The sequence below is a fragment of the Pyrus communis genome, chromosome 17 (assembly GCF_041283825.1).
Source record: "Pyrus communis isolate YQ-2024b chromosome 17, ASM4128382v1, whole genome shotgun sequence".
In the NCBI taxonomy this organism is placed as follows: Eukaryota; Viridiplantae; Streptophyta; class Magnoliopsida; order Rosales; family Rosaceae; genus Pyrus; species Pyrus communis.
This window is the reverse complement of record NC_142581.1, coordinates 25,361,845-25,377,880: the sequence shown is the minus strand read 5'-3', so window position 1 is coordinate 25,377,880 and position 16,036 is coordinate 25,361,845. Positions and strand designations below refer to the sequence as shown.

At 38.7% G+C, this 16,036-nt stretch overlaps 1 protein-coding gene across 1 annotated transcript; it reads right to left on the bottom strand.

Moving 5' to 3' along the window:
* Window positions 1-2,038: 2,038 nt before the first annotated feature.
* On the bottom strand, window positions 2,039-4,498 carry LOC137749354 (amino acid transporter AVT1I-like). Its single transcript, XM_088689612.1, has 3 exons — window positions 4,062-4,498; window positions 2,758-3,374; window positions 2,039-2,600 (listed from the first exon to the last, which is right to left on the bottom strand). The coding sequence occupies exons 1-3, from the start codon at window positions 4,348-4,350 to the stop codon at window positions 2,082-2,084; spliced, it is 1,425 nt and encodes a 474-aa protein (XP_088545738.1). The 5' UTR covers window positions 4,351-4,498; the 3' UTR covers window positions 2,039-2,081.
* Window positions 4,499-16,036: the final 11,538 nt, after the last annotated feature.

Genomic DNA, 16,036 nt, shown 5'->3' with positions numbered 1-16,036 from the left:
AAAAATGCTCCAATCAGTGACATGAGATACCCGAAAAAGGGCAAAGCCAAAGCTACTGTTACACTGCTGATTACCAAGGCAGTACTCAGTAATAGGCTTAAAGGTATGTTATTGTTGTAGTGACTAGGAAACCGATTTTTCGCTGCATTTAGAATTGGTGCAACCATCAGTGCATATTTGGACAGTGGATTGACAAGGATGGTGCATATTGCAAGTTTTGAGCTAAGTTTTTGACAAGGATGGTGCATATTGCAAGTTTTCTCACATATACACTTAGTACGCAGTTTGGCCATACTCAATAAAAAGATGATAACTAAACCCACAAAAGATTTAGAAAATTAAGAATTAAACATCAACTATTCACTCAATTTCTTTATTATAAGGAATGGTGATGATAACTTCAAGCAATCCAGAGTACATTAGAGCATATTTAAAGACAATGATTAAAATATGAAATGATTTCCATCTCCATAAAATTGTTAGTTTTTGACAATTGATGAAATGAGATCAACTACCTGAAATGCTCCCAATCTTTCTCTCACACAATGCCCTCATAATCATTAACGGCTTTGGCAGCAATGGGATCAACCATCGACTTGTTTTTGACGGAAATGACAAGCTACTAGTTGATGCCCGGCACCACCTGAGTGTCACCCCGAACAACAGGGCTAGGATGGGTAGCGTAGTACCGATCTTTCCCTATTTCAGTTTATTTATTTATTTTCTGCTTTTTTTTTTTTTTTTTGAATTTTTTTTTCATATGTTACTTTATTTTAGTAACCACTATTTAATTTAGGTTTTAAATCGTTGATTTTAAGTGTTTAAATATGAATTATACTTTTGCATGAAACAATATATTTTGAAGAACAGAAGTATGATAGTTTGTTGTTATGGTAAGAGAAATAAAAACAAAATTACCAAAAAACAAAAAAACCCCAAAAAAGAAAAAAAAAATTGAAAAGGAGGGATGAGTACGATGCTAGCGATTGGTATAAGGTTATGTCGCCACTCTGCTAGCAATTTATTCACCATATCGTATGAAGTACCAATTGTATCCTTTTTTTTTTCCTCTGGTTTTTCTTTTTCCATTGATTTTTTTTTTCCTACGTCACTTTATTTAGAACATGAAGATGAAAAAAAAAAATTTTAACAAAAAAAAAATTGATAGTTTAGGCGCAGGAAGACGCAGTTGCAACTCAAGCCTAACGAGCTCAGACACTAGCCCCAGCCCAAACTCATGGCCTTGGGAAGGCCTAAGGCGCATTAGAAGCATTGAAGGCCCATGGGAAGGCCCAAGGTGAAACAAAAGTATTGATGGTCGTTAGATAAGATTAATTTCAGGATATATGTCATAAATAAATAATCAAACTTAATTAACTGCAACCAATAAGACGGTGAATGTTACCTCTATTTTAGGATGGTGAGCTAAAATGCACTCCTCAAAAGAGAAGAAAGAATTTCTCTATCACGGGAGTAGATGCTACGATAATAGTGTATTATAACTAAACATCTGGAGACGCTAAGTTGGCAATGTCCTAAGCCAATAATTAATGAGATTGTTGAAAATGAATCTCACACTGATGAGAAAAGAGACATTGCATGGGCTATAAGTAAGTTGAGTTACTTCTCATAGTGCCAATTAGTTTATTGGAGGAATCCCATATTCTCAATACTCCCCCTTAGGTGTGGCGGATTTTATTTTAAGCTGAACATATGGACAACACAACGGGATGACGTGGAGCGCATGGGGCAGTTTAACTTCACATTGCTCTAACACTATGAAGAAAGTTAGGGTTCCACCATAAAACCAATTGGCAATATGGAGACTAGCCCAACTTAATTTAAGCCCTTACAAGGTCTCTCATCACATCAATGTGAGATTCATTCTCAATAGCCAAGTCATGTAGTTTGAAATACACGATGACAGTAGTAGAAGATTTTTTTTTATTTTTTATACAAAGCATCTTATTAGCTAAGGTTTGAAAGAAACTTGGAATTCTGGAAAAGATTTTCATCTTAACAGCAGCTAGCGCAAACATTGTGAAAACAGAGGAGCAGTTATGTGAGCAGCTTCATCAAGTTTACAAATGCTGTACAATTTGTAATAGGGACGTGTAAGTACCAAATATCACGACCACAACTCCGATTAAAATTATACACCAAACAATCACCATCTCGCATCCGAGCCTTCGATAAATACCTGAAATCTTTAGGTAGCAAACGCATGGTATTATAAGCGAAGCCGTGACGCTAAAAAATGCTCCAACCAGTGACATGAGATACCCGAAAAAGGGCAAAGCCAAAGCTACTGTCACACTGCTGATTACCAAGGCAGTACTCAGTAATAGGCTTAAAGGTATGTTATTGTTGTAGTGACTAGGAAACCGCTTTTTCACTGCATTTAGAATTGGTGTAACCATCAGTGCATATTTGGACAGTGGATTGACAAGGATGGTGCATATTGCAAGTGTTGAGCTAAGTTTTTGAGTTGGAAGGTTTAGAGTTATCTGGGACTCAACCCTTGACCCGAACATTAAGTACCCTAAAACTGCCATTGATGCGTAACTCGCGGTGCATACGATAAAGCTCAGGAGGAGGACCTGCATCAGTTAACGAAACATCAGATATTCAAAACTGAGCAATTAAACAGTACTTATATAGATGTGGGACTCAACGCTCACCAGCACTACTAACCAAGATATCGCATTTAGATTATAACCAAAGTAGCTATAGAGTAACATGTTTTTAACTACTTACATTTGAAAACTGACGTTTGTTTGTCATTGATGTGTAAAGGGTAGGAAACACAGGATGCGCGCAATAACAAAGGACATACAAGCTAACAGCTGTAGGGATTCCATTCCAATTAAGTGGTAAAGATCCCTCCTGGTGAAATCCAATTCCATCAAAAGCGCCAGCCCAGAAAATCGAGCCGAGTATGATAGCAGAGGCAAAAACCCCAGTTGCCGATACATAAGAAAGAAGACTCAGGTTATCTAACCACACAGTCGGCATCACAACAAGTCCAGCGATCATAACAAAGCATTGTTTCCCACTCACTGTGAACCCTGAAGCAGCCAACTGCAAATCCATGTTTGGAAATAAGTTGTGCAAGTTATCACCCTCTATGATTAGGAAAGCTGTTGCAACTAAGTAGAGTTCTATGTTCATGAAAATCGACAACACGATTCTTCCTGTTTTCCCAAATGCCTGTTCCCCTATGTCGGGATAAGTTTTTATACTCGTATCCACTTCCATGCATCTTTGGATTAACAACCCTGAGTAAAATGCAGCAGCAGCAGTAACAAAAAGAAGTATCAAGCTTAGCCATCCTCCTGATGCTAGCGCATAAGGAACTGACAGTATCCCAATTCCTGAAACCACATTAAAAACAGTGTATATAATTTGGGTATTAAAACTCCACAGGATCGCTTGAGCTAGTACTAACAAAAGTACTTACAGTTGCAATAGAATGTATACATGAAAGGTCTGTAAAGCAAAAAAATAAAGGTTCTTAATTAGGTCAGATATCAATATATTCCCCCTCCTAATTTCCTGCGAGTGTTTGCAAATTATAACACATTAAGTAGCAGCTTGATAATCATTTTATTTTTAGTTTACAAGGAAATGAAAACTAAAAACTGAAAGCCATTTTTTTCGAGTTTCAAAATTTGGTTTCAGTTTTTTGTTTAGTTTTCATTTTTTAGAAAACTAAAAACTAAAAATTAATATCAAAAGATTTTAGTTTTCGAATAAAAATAGAAATTGAAAACTGAAAACAAAATGGTTATCAAACGAGCCTATGAATTTAGAGTGCAGGACAGATACTTGGAGTACAATCGAATAGCCCTTTTGAGTAAGAAATTGTAGGTATAAAAAATGTCTAAAGGAGGAATTGAGATAATTGAAAAAATTTACAAGCTGTCACATATATAACGTAGTTGGATTTTCATGCATACACAAAAACAATTAAAATGACAAGAAGAAATGCTAGAATGTATACGGCCAACAGAGAACATGCATGCATGAAAATTAAAGAAACAGAATGTACATAAATATACCTGAGAGGGCATTGAGACCATTGAAAAATGTTTTCAGAAAAGACGTAGTTGTGTTTGTAGTAATTTGGTGATCGCAGTTTGCTGCCACTTCTGGTGACTCGCATCTTTCGTCGTCCCTCCCGCTCAACACAAGGGGCGAGGTCAAGGATGCATGCGCATCATCATCCATTGGAGGGGGGGAGAGAGAGAGAGAGAGAGAGAGGGCTTCGAGAGCTGTTTGACGTTGTAAATTTAGCATTAATAAATAGAAAAAAATATACTGAGAAATTAATTTAGAAATTAAGCACATGTTAATGGTGCCCGCATACTGAGAAATTTATCACTTTTTCCTTTTATGAAATGAAAGTGAACGTACTTTTTCAAAGTTGATTAAGTTGCCAAAGCAAAGCAACAAAGTAAATTAATATTCGAGCTAAAGATTACAAACTAGATCTTACAACTATTGTACCATTTTTTTTGTTTATTTATATGGTATTTTGATACACTACAAATCATCCCGATTAACCATAAACCACCGGTTCTTCGTCCGAGCGGTCCCATGAGGATGCGAAGGCTATGAAAAAAAGATAGAGAAAGAGAGCGATTCTAGCCCCGGCCACCGACCATTTCCTTGCCACTTTACATTTCAACCCCCACAAAGCCAGTGCTATGCCTTTCTCCGTTGCATGTTTGGTGGGGTCCCTGGTGGACTTCGGCAACCATCCCCCGCCCCCACCTCACTTTTATCTCTCTCTCTCTCCCACCTATTTTCCTGAGAGGACCACTATTAATTAACTATTCTTCTTGTAATGGGATTACGGGAGTTACCATGGTTAAGGGTCTTCATGGACAATACATTAATGTTTTAGCTGTTATGTTGTTATTAGCCTTTATTAGGATATAATTGGTTTTCCATTTCATTGTAACCACTAGGAAGATATCTTATAGTTTGTGTATAAATATAGGTTGTAATATTTCAAATCTATATTATTAAATATAGGTTGTAATAATTCAAATCTACCTTGCTTAGGCCAAAAGTTTGGCTGATGAACTCACTGCTATCCAAGAACCCGTGTCCAATTCTGACTTGGTTACTTATGTACTTTGTGGTTTGGGACCTGAATACCAGATGCTTGTGATGGCTCTTCTGAATTTCCCACCATTTTCTGGCCTCCGCACCAAACTGCTTTCTTTTGAGGGGCAACAAGCCTTTGCAGCCTAACTTAATCCTACAAACTCACATGGCCAGTGCCCCTTCCGTGCTCGTGATCCCTTTGGCCTAAGGCCACCTATCCGTCCCTTTAATGGGCCTGCACAGAACTTATATCGTCCACAACAACCTGCCTTTAATGCTCAAGGTCTTCTGGGTCATCTTCCACCTAGTTAGCCGGTCTATGTTCGCATTACCACCAATTTGGACATGTTCAAGCTAAGTGTCCTCAATCTCGTCCCTTTGCCGACATGCATGTTGCATCCTCTTTCGATCCTAACTGGTATTGGGACTCCGACGCTACAAATCACATGACACATGATGCTAAGTTGTTTCCCCACAGTGCCTTCTATGAATCAAGTGATAATGTTGTTATTGGTAATGGTGACACCCTCCCCATCACTCAGTCTGGTAATGTTTTGTTTTCTTCTGGCACTTATGTTTTTCGTCTCTCTGATGTTCTTCGTGTTTCTTCTCTTCATAAAAATCTTTTATCAGTCGGTCAATTTACACAAGATATGCATGTCAGTATTACTTTCTTTCCTTGAGGCTATCACATTTGTGACTTACAAACTGATGTTCTTCTTTTTCCGGGCCTATGTAAAGATGACCTTTATCCCATCTTTCCTACACTACTGACTGGGCCCAATACAACTTTTTCTTCTGTTGCCGTGTCTTCATCTCTTTGGCATCGTCTTCTTGGTCATCCTTCCAACAGAGTGCTTGATTCACTAGTTTCTAAGTCATTGTTAGGTTCTACTTCTCATTTATTGGATTCAAATTGTAGCCATTGTTCCTTGTCTAAATCAATAAAACTTTCCTTTTTGCCTCATGAACACCTTTCCCTTGCACCATTTGATTTAATTCATTCGGATGTGTGGATGTCTCATGTTCTTTCCATCTTTGGTTATCGCTATTATGTCCTGTTTACTGATGATTCCACTCGATATATGTGGATTTTTCCCATGCGTCTGAAGTTCGAAGTCTTTGAACATGTTTCTGCTTTTGTTATGTATGTTCAAAATCAATTCTCTTTGTCTATTAAACAATTCCAGAGTGATGGGGGTAAGGAATATGACAACTTGCAGTTTAAGCATTTTTGTGCTACTAATGGAATAGTGCATCTTTTTTCTTGTCTTCATACACCCCAGCAGAATGGATTGGCTAAGCGCAAATATCATCATATTGTTGATATGGGTCGTACTCTTTTACATACTACTCATATGCCTCATACCTTATGGGCTGAAACTTTTTGCACATCAATCTATTTATTTAATAGACTTCCTACGCATGTTCTTCATGGGATCTCACCATACCAATCCTTATTTGGTCATTCCCCAAACTATAAAATGCTTTGAATTTTTGGGTGTTTGTGTTATCCATATCTTGGAGATTATGTGTCTAACAAATTACAACCTTGTTATCTATACTGTATTTTTGTTGATTATAGTGATAAACATCGTGGGTATTGGTGCTTAGATCCACCTACTGGACGACTCTATATTACACATCATGTCATTTTTCATGAAGATCAATTTTATTATGTTGTTGCCCTTCTATCTATTTCCTCTCTACCGCTCGCCATTGTTCTCATAGGCTAGTTTCTCAGCCACCTACCCCATAACGTGTCACTCAGCCTATGCCATTGCAACAAGAAACAACTCATTCAACCACTTACACTGCATCATCCAGATGTTCCCCTCCTGTCGAGCCATCTACATCCAACTGTCCTCATGTCGAGCCATCTGCAGCAGACCTAATAGCACCTGCAGCTTTCCTATCTGTCCCACCTGTCCCTGATCACATTGTGCCGCCTAAACAACCATTCTCAGTGTCCTAACATTTCATACTGCCATCCAATATCGCAAAACACTCTACATACCATGGTTCTTTTGTTGTTGCTCTACCACCTTGTAGTCCCGTTTTCACTCGTTCGAAAACTGGCATTTTTAGGCCCAATCCTAAATACCAGGCCAACTTCACTACTCGGTATCCTACTCCTCATGCTTTTTCTCCTTTAGTGGACATGAATGTTGAACCTACTTGCTACACATAAGCATCTCGATTTCTCGAATGGAAACATGCCATGCTTGAAGAATACAATGCACTTATTCATTAGGGTACCTGGTCTTTGGTCCTTCCCTATAATTCATTCGTTGCCAAAGGGTCATCAACAGCCTGGTATTGATTATTTTGATACTTTCAGCCATGTCGTCAAGCTTACAACAATTCGCATTGTTCTTTGTTAAGCTGTTTCTTTTTTATGGTCCATTCGGCAGTTCAATGTCAAAAATGCATTCTTGCATGGCTCTCTTTTTGAAGAAGTTTACACGCGACAATCCCTATGATTTGTTGCTCCTGATCGCCCTTACCATGTGTGCAAACTTCATAAGGCCATCTACAGTCTCAAGCAGGCTCTACAGGCATGATTTAAACGTTTTAGTTCTTTCCTTTTACAGTTTGGTTTCTGTCAAAGTCGGGCTGACACCTCCATGTTTGTTTATCAAGATAATTCTCGTGTTTTGATTTTATAATTGTATGTGGATGATATTATTCTCACCGGTAGTGATTCTTCTCATATTCATATATTCACACCTTTATTTGCACACTGGAGCAGAATTTGACATCAAAGATTTGGATGTTAAGTATCACAAGGATTTTCTCAATCTTACTCAGAATGAATATACAGTTGATATCCTCAAACGCATCAATCTCTTGGACTGTAAACCTGTTTCCACACCCATGGCTTCGAAAGGTACACTTTCTTATATTGATGGTACTAAACTTGTCGATCCTACACTTTATCAACACATTGTTGGTGTTGTCACATCCCAGACCGACTCCACCGTAGCATGATATTTTTCGCTTTGGGCTACACCCTCATAGTTTTGTTTTTGGGTTTCGGCACGAGAACTTCCCAGTGGGTCACCCATCATGGGATTGCTCTCTCCCCAAACTCGCTTAACTTCGAAGTTCTGATGGAACTCGAAGCTAGTGAGTTCCCAAAAGGGCTCGTGCTATATAGAGGTGGGCATGTATATATAAGGCACATCACCCCCTCTTCGTTGGTCGATGTGGGATGTTACAATCCACCCTCTTAGGGGCCCGACGTCCTCGTCGGCACACTCGCACCACACGGTAGAGTGGTTCTGATACCATTCTGTCACATCCCAGACTAGCTCCGCCGTAGCATAATATTGTCCATTTTGGGCTATGCCCTCACAGTTTTGTTTTTAGGTTTCGGCACGAGAACTTCCTAAGAGGTCACTCATCCTAGGACCGTTCTCGCCCAAACTCACTTAACTAAGGAGTTTTCATGGGATCCATAGCCAGTGAGTCCCCAAAAGGCCTTATGCTAAAAAATGTGAGCATGTACATATAAGGCACATCATCCCTTCTCCGTTGGTCGATATGGGATGTTATAATCCACCCCCTTAGGGGCCCGATGTCCTCGTCGGCACACTTGCACCGAACGACATAGTGGCTCTGATACCATTCTATTACATCCCAAACCGACTCCGCCGTAGCACAATATTGTCCGCTTTGGGCCACGCCTTCATGGTTTTGTTTTTGGGATTGCTCTCGCCCAAACTCGCTTAACTTCGGAGTTTCAATGGAACTCGAAGTCAGTGAGTTCTTAAAAGGTCTCGTGCTATATGAAGGTGGGCATGTACATATAAGGCACATCACCCCCTCTCCGTTGGTCAATGTAGGATGTTACAAGTGCCCTCCAATACCTTACCATGACCCGTCCCGATATCTCATATGTGGTTCAACATGTTGCTCAGTTTATGGGATCTCCTAGTGATGTTCATTTTGAATCTGTTAAGCGGATATTACGTTACCTCAAAGGCACTTTTGGTTTTGGTCTTCCTATTTGTAGGTATCCTGATTGTTCCTTTTTAATTGCCTATTCCGATGCTGATTGGGTAGGATGTCCTGATACACAGCGGTCTACATTTGACTACTGCATATTTTTAGGGTGCCAAGAAACAGCCAACAATTTCTCGTTCCAATGCAGAAGCCGAATATCGAGCTCTTGCCTATGCATGCATTTATACTATATGGATTCAAAATCTTTTAACTGAACTTCGTTGTCCGCTTACTCGTCCTGTGTTACTCAACTATGACAATTTGTCTACCACATACTTAGCTGCTAATCCCGTGTTTCATGCTCGCACAAAACACATTGGGATTGACTATAATTTTGTCCGTGAACGAGTTGCTTCTAGTAGTCACAAGGTTCAATTTATTCCGTCCACGTTTCAGCTTGCCGATGTCTTCACCAAAGGATTATTAGTTGACCGATTTTCATGTCTTATTTCCAAACTTGTCACCTCTCCGGAGTCAAGTTTGCAAGGGAGTGTTATTTGGTTACGGGAGTTACCATAGTTAAGGGTCTTCAAGGACAATACTGTCACACCACGGACCTAGGGTCGGTAAAAACTCGAACTCGAATTCGAAATGTGAGATAAAGGCTTAATAAATAAAGGGAAATTGACACGGGTTGGAAAGTGAACTCATCTTATTAAAATAATTCATGATTCTTAAACAAATCAAGAATTCTTTACAACCTACAGTAAATAAATGAATGAACTTTCTCTAGTTCAATCTAATTTGATCTCATCCTGCCTACTCTCTTGAATGTCTACTTCGTAAACTTGATTAACAAGAGAGGGGTGAGCTTTAACAGCTCAGTAGAGACATAACCTTACCACGTTAAAATTGACAATACTAAATTACGTGTTATAAAATCATGTAATCAAATACCAAATCATTCTCGATAACAATGCATGAGTGCAATGCAATACTCTTCATCTCCACCCGTTACTTTATATAATAAAACACGCGAACCTGCACGTCCCATATCGTGCATTTTACCTCTGCAGTGATGGTTCGAATGTTTTAATATACAAATTAACCCTTGTAACTTAATTATCCGAATTTCCCTTTCTGTTAGTCATCTTGCCTAAACTCTTCGTCGCTAGTCCCGAATTTCCCATAAAGAATCTGTGCACTGTGGGCTCACCTAAGACATGGTACCTGCTAAGAGTTTGGCTCAACTACACAAAAGATCATTTCCAACTACCCTCATTTCTAGAATTCCTTCCTCAACACCGAAACTCCAATCACATAACACATCATGAATGATGCACAATTAATCTCATTTCATATTCCACATATATCTCCAATGAACAACATTCCAACAACAGTTCACAATCACATCTCTTTGAACATTCGAATCAAGCAATGATACACATATAACCAATTATCATCCAATCTCAATCAGTCAATCAATATTACAATAATATAACATTTCACAAAATTTAATAAGATCAATTTCTATTAAGGTGTGCCGTATTTCTCCTATCTGGAGTCCAAAGCAAACAAACAATGTCCTTTACCAACACCTCAAATGAACACAACCGTCGCGGTAACTGGAGTCCCTCCAACAAATAAACTATATCACTATATAATCCCTATATCTAGCAGCCAATATAAACTCATTTATTTTAGAATTCCGATATTAGGCTTAACATCACCTTATCTCAGTTGGACCCTTAAAACATTTTTCTTTCTTATTTTGGTCCTCAAAAATTTCTCAATATTTACATGCTGCCTTGCTGGAAAAGCAGCAAGCATCTGCCTCCAAAACAATTCTAAAATCACAGTTTTGTCCCAAGCCTTCGGGTAATAACAAAACTGCCCCAAACTTTCAGAGAACTGTAAAATGGCCTCAAATCTGAAACTTATATTTCAGTTTGGTCCCTGCAGCATGAATAGTGATATTCATGGCTATTTTCCAGATTGGTTCCTCCTGTCTTTCAATCCAAAACATGTCCAAACCCATTCATCATGATGTCTAAGTACCAAATCACCATTCAAGTTTACCAAGTTCCCTTTATTTCGTAACAGCCACAAAATACCAAGGTTTGAAAACCATGAAATAATTCTAGGGTTTGCAGCAGCTAGCCCATGTAGAAATTAACCTCAATTCGTTCAGTTAAGCTTCCAATAAGCTTAACCACCATAAACAACATTTAAATTTGAAGATTAAAGCTTATGTAGGAGTAAATTCCAAAGATGACAAATATCAATATCTTCGATAAACCCAGAGAATTATTACCTTTGATTGTAGTATTCTTCACCACAAAAATTCGTAGACAAAAACAGAATTGAATTCAGAGTTGTCAAGAGAAAGTTGAAACTTTTCTTTTTTTTTTTAATTTTATTTCTTTCTCTGCAACCGAGCTTCAGGTCTTACGGAGAAGAAAGACAGCCTTTCTTCTGATATAAATAGGTGCAAAATGCACCGCTTCCTCTTACATGGGGTCATATGGCCACTCGGCAAGTGTCAAGCAAGAGGGAGATTTTATCTTCCATTCTAATTTTCTTTTCCTTTATACTTGGGTCCAATCCTAAGTTGCCATGTAATAACGTGGTGCAATCAGATGAGAACCAGCGCTCGCCTTTGCTGGAATACTTGACTGCTACCACTTGTCAAGGCCAGCCACTCCTCATTTGTCATTTTGCACTCTCTTATCTGTTAAATTCAAAATTCTATTGAAAGTTCATTCGAGCTTCAAAAATTAATTCCAAAGATACTGCAAACTCTTAATGAAGTTCACTGCCTTCATATGAAAACCTTTTCAATAAATAACCACAACATATTTTTTTCAAATATTTCTCTTCTTCGATAATAAATTTTTGGGATATTACAAATACATTATTGTTTTAGTTGTTGTGTTGTTATTAGCTTTTATTATGATATAATTGGTTTTCCGTTTCACTGTAACCACTAGGACAATATCTTATAGGTTGTAATATTTCAAATCTATATTATTGAATATACAGTTTCTACACTCATTTTCACCATACGTAGTGTCTACGATGGTGTAATATTTGTTGAAAGAATATTAGAAAATACGAAATTGATCAGATTTATTAATTGAAGAATTAGGAGAACAATAATATTTCACATGTTTGTTAAAAAAAAAATTCAGAATTGAAATATGTGTTTTATTACTCTACAAAGTGAAGTATCATTAAAGAAATGTTATAACGAATACGATACTATGATATAACCAAAAAATAATAATCAATTATAACACAAATAGAATGTATAGCATTGTTAAATTAGAGGTAATCACTTTGGAATCCGCTCTGTATCATCATTCACTACGTTCACTCACTCCTTCAGGAACATAATGGGGTGTTTGTTTGCACTTACTAAGTGGGACTGGATTAGATCGGACTAAGTATTAGTATAGTTCTGTGTTTAGTAGGTCAAGGGACTACGTTTAATGAAAGAGGATTCTCGGTGAATCCTCTCCAATCACATCCATTCAATCCTCATTCACGTCTCGCTCGGACAAACTCCTTTGTTAAGGCCATCTCTAACCGATCCGGCCAGAGGGCTGAAAATAGCCTGAAATGACACGAAAACCGCTTCCTACCGAGGGCTATGCCAAATGGCTCATGGGCCTCATCGGGCCAAAAAAGGAGAAAAGGGCTAACCAGTTGGCCCAATCTGTGACATCCCACATCGCCCAGGGGAGTGATCCTTAAATGTATATTCTCATCCCTACCTAGCACGAGGCCTTTTGGGAGCTCACTGGCTTCGGGTTCCATAGGAACTCCGAAGTTAAGCGAGAAGCGCTCGAGAGCAATCCCATGATGGGTGACCCACTGGGAAGTTGCTCGTGAGTTCCCAAAAACAAAACCGTGAGGGAATGGTAAGCCCAAAGCGGACAATATCGTGCTACGGTGGTGGAGCGGGCCCGGGAAGTGATCCGTCCCGGGTCGGGATGTGACAAATTGGTATCAAAGCCTAACCCTGACCGTGTGTGTGCCGACGAGGACGTCGGGCCCCTAAGGGGGGTGGATTGTGACATCCCACATCACCCAGGGGTGTGATCCTTAAATGTATATTCCCATCCCTACCTAGCACGAGGCCTTTTGGGAGCTCACTGGCTTCGGGTTCCGTAGGAACTCCGAAGTTAAGTGAGAATGGGGCTAGAGCAATCCCATGATGGGTGACCCACTGGGAAGTTGCTCGTGAGTTCCCAAAAACAAAACCGTGAGGGAATGGTAAGCCCAAAACGGACAATATCGTGCTATGGTGGTGGAGCGGGCTCGGGAAGTGATCCGGCCCGGGCCGGGATGTGACAAATTTGGTATCAGAGCCTAACCTTGGTCGTGTGTGTGCCGACGAGGACGTCGGACCCCTAAGAGGGGTGGATTGTGACATCCCACATCGCCCATGGGAGTGATCCTTAAATGTATATTTTCATCCCTACCTAGCACGAGGCCTTTTGGGAGCTCACTGGCTTCGGGTTCCTAAGGAACTCCGAAGTTAAGCGAGAAGTGCTCGAGAGCAATCCCATGATGGGTGACCCACTGGGAAGTTGCTCGTGAATTCCCAAAAACAAAACCGTGAGGGAATGGTAAGTTCAAAGCGGACAATATCGTGCTACGGTGATGGAGCGGGCCCGGGAAGTGATCTGTCCTGGGCCGGGATGTGACACAATCCAGCTAGCTAGCCAGCCCCAGGCCGGCCCGGAATTCAAATGTAACGGCTAGGTGCTGACGTCAGCTAACCGTTATATTTGATTTTTTTTTTTTTTTTTTTTTACGATTTTCTTTTATTAATTTAAAATTTCTATTTTTTCCCTATAACTTCCTAAACCATTAGACAACATTAAATAACATTAAGTAACATGAAACAACATTAAACAATATTAAAAAATAATAAGGAACATTAAATATCATTAACCAACATAAAAATTATATGACATAAATTTAAGTTGTTGTAGTTTTTAAATTTAAATAATAAATTATGTTTGGCCCTCGGTTGGAGATGGTTTTTGTCACAGGGCTATGTTTGGCCTATGGCCCTCTGGCCCCTCGGTTGGAGATGGTAAAAAGTATGGTCCTACACTGTTTATTACATTATTAATTTGTTGGCAGCCTATAGGGCTAAAACGAGCCATCTGGCCCTCCTTTGGTTGGCGATTGCCTAAGAGTTCTTAGCAAGTACCCCCAAATTTCACAACACTACTAAGACAGTCCTGCAGAGAGAATGTCGTCGCTCGTTCTACGAGAGAGATGTCGCACGACCTGCGAGAGAGACATCCTACTCTTTCACCCTTGTCCTGCTCGCTCTCATTTGTTCATTGTCAAGTAAATTTCGAATTTGACGATTTTCTTCTTCGATTTTGTTTTGCTGGTCATGAACGACTTCGATTTTGTCTGGTAAATTATTACTAGGTTGTGAACGACTTCATTGTTTTGGTTTCACAAACTTTTCAATAACTGATCTGTGCAACTGAAAAAAATTAGGGTTTTGATTTTTAGGTTCAAATTGATATTAGAATTTGGGGTTTTCAAATTTCAACTTTTATACGTTCTCATTATTGTTTCATCATATGATTGACACCTCCAGATCTCTAGTATTTGTCATAAAATGGATTTGATATAAATTTCATCTGGTAGTTCTCAATGCTTTTACTGGAGTGGATTTGATATTCATATATATATATATATATGAATTTCATCTAATATTTGTTCTGCCATCGTTGAATTTCATCTAATAATTGATATATATAGTTTGAGTGTATGTGTCTGTATGTATGTATGTACTCTGTGTGTGTGAGAGTGTGTGGGTCTGTCCTGTGGGTGTGTGTATGTACTTTGTATGTGTGTGTCTATATATGCTGATTTTGGGTGCGTGTGTGCATCGATGTATACTAATTTTGTGTGTGCGCACACTGTGTATCTATGTACTGTGTGTGTGTGTGTTGATAAATGCAAGTTGTGTGTGTGTGTGTGTTGATATATGCAAGTTGTGTGTGTGTGTGTTGTATGTGTTTGTACTAAGCAACATAGATACAAATAGTTTCCACCACGGTCCAACTCCATATATACTTAATAGTTTCACAGGCAGTAACAAGAAAAGGGACTACATAAAGTGATTCTCAGTCTCTTTAAATTGATTCATCTGTTTGTTGTATGAGTTAAAGCGAAAATGGCAAAACTGAATGATGGTTTAGTTAATGATGGATTTCAGGCTACGGGTATGAGCTAAAGCTAAAAAAGCATACATCCACATTACATATAGAAATCATATGCCTGTTGGATATAAATAGAGCTTGCTAACTAGAATAATTAGATGATTTTTGTCATGTATTTGGATAAATAAATTGGCATAATTAAGATAAATTGCATGACAATTATAAAAATTAGAAATCATTCCCATTCAACATAAATAAACTATTAACAACAGATACACCTTACTTTATCTTGGGACCTTCAATGAGTGATTTTTCAAACTTTTTCACTTTTACAATAAAAAATATCCATTGCGTGTATTCTTCAAGCATGTTATCATTATTTTTAGATTGTAGGATAAAAAAAGAGTGAATGATATGATTTCATGACTTTAAAAAGCCAATCTTTGTAGCACTCTTATCTCTTCAAACTGTTGTCTTTTTAGCCAGTTATGGATACTATTGTATGGTTCTTGGTGGTCAGCTTGACTTGCCCACTAAGCTTTTGCTAACGGTATTCCTTCAGAGGCTCCCCATGCTTTCCCAGCTTTAAATTTTGATGCTCATGCTTTTATGAGTTTCTAGAAAACCCTAATTTTTTCGGTTATCTTTAATCTATAACCTTTCAGGCACTCAAGAAGAAGCTGTTGAGGCTTATGACATAGCTGCGATCAAATTCCGTGGACTGAATGATGTGACCAACTTTGACATAAATACGGTATGATGTGGATTGGATT

Bases quoted from the DNA above. Each gene is read 5' to 3' on its own strand.
- LOC137749354 (XM_088689612.1), bottom strand. From the start codon at position 4,350: ATGTGCTTAATTTCTAAATTAATTTCTCAGTATATTTTTTTCTATTTA. The intron at 3,375-4,061 runs GTATATTTATGT...ATGTGGTTTCAG, and splicing joins TGGTCTCAATGCCCTCTCAG to GAATTGGGATACTGTCAGTT. The intron at 2,601-2,757 runs GTAAGTAGTTAA...TAACTGATGCAG, and splicing joins ACAAACGTCAGTTTTCAAAT to GTCCTCCTCCTGAGCTTTAT.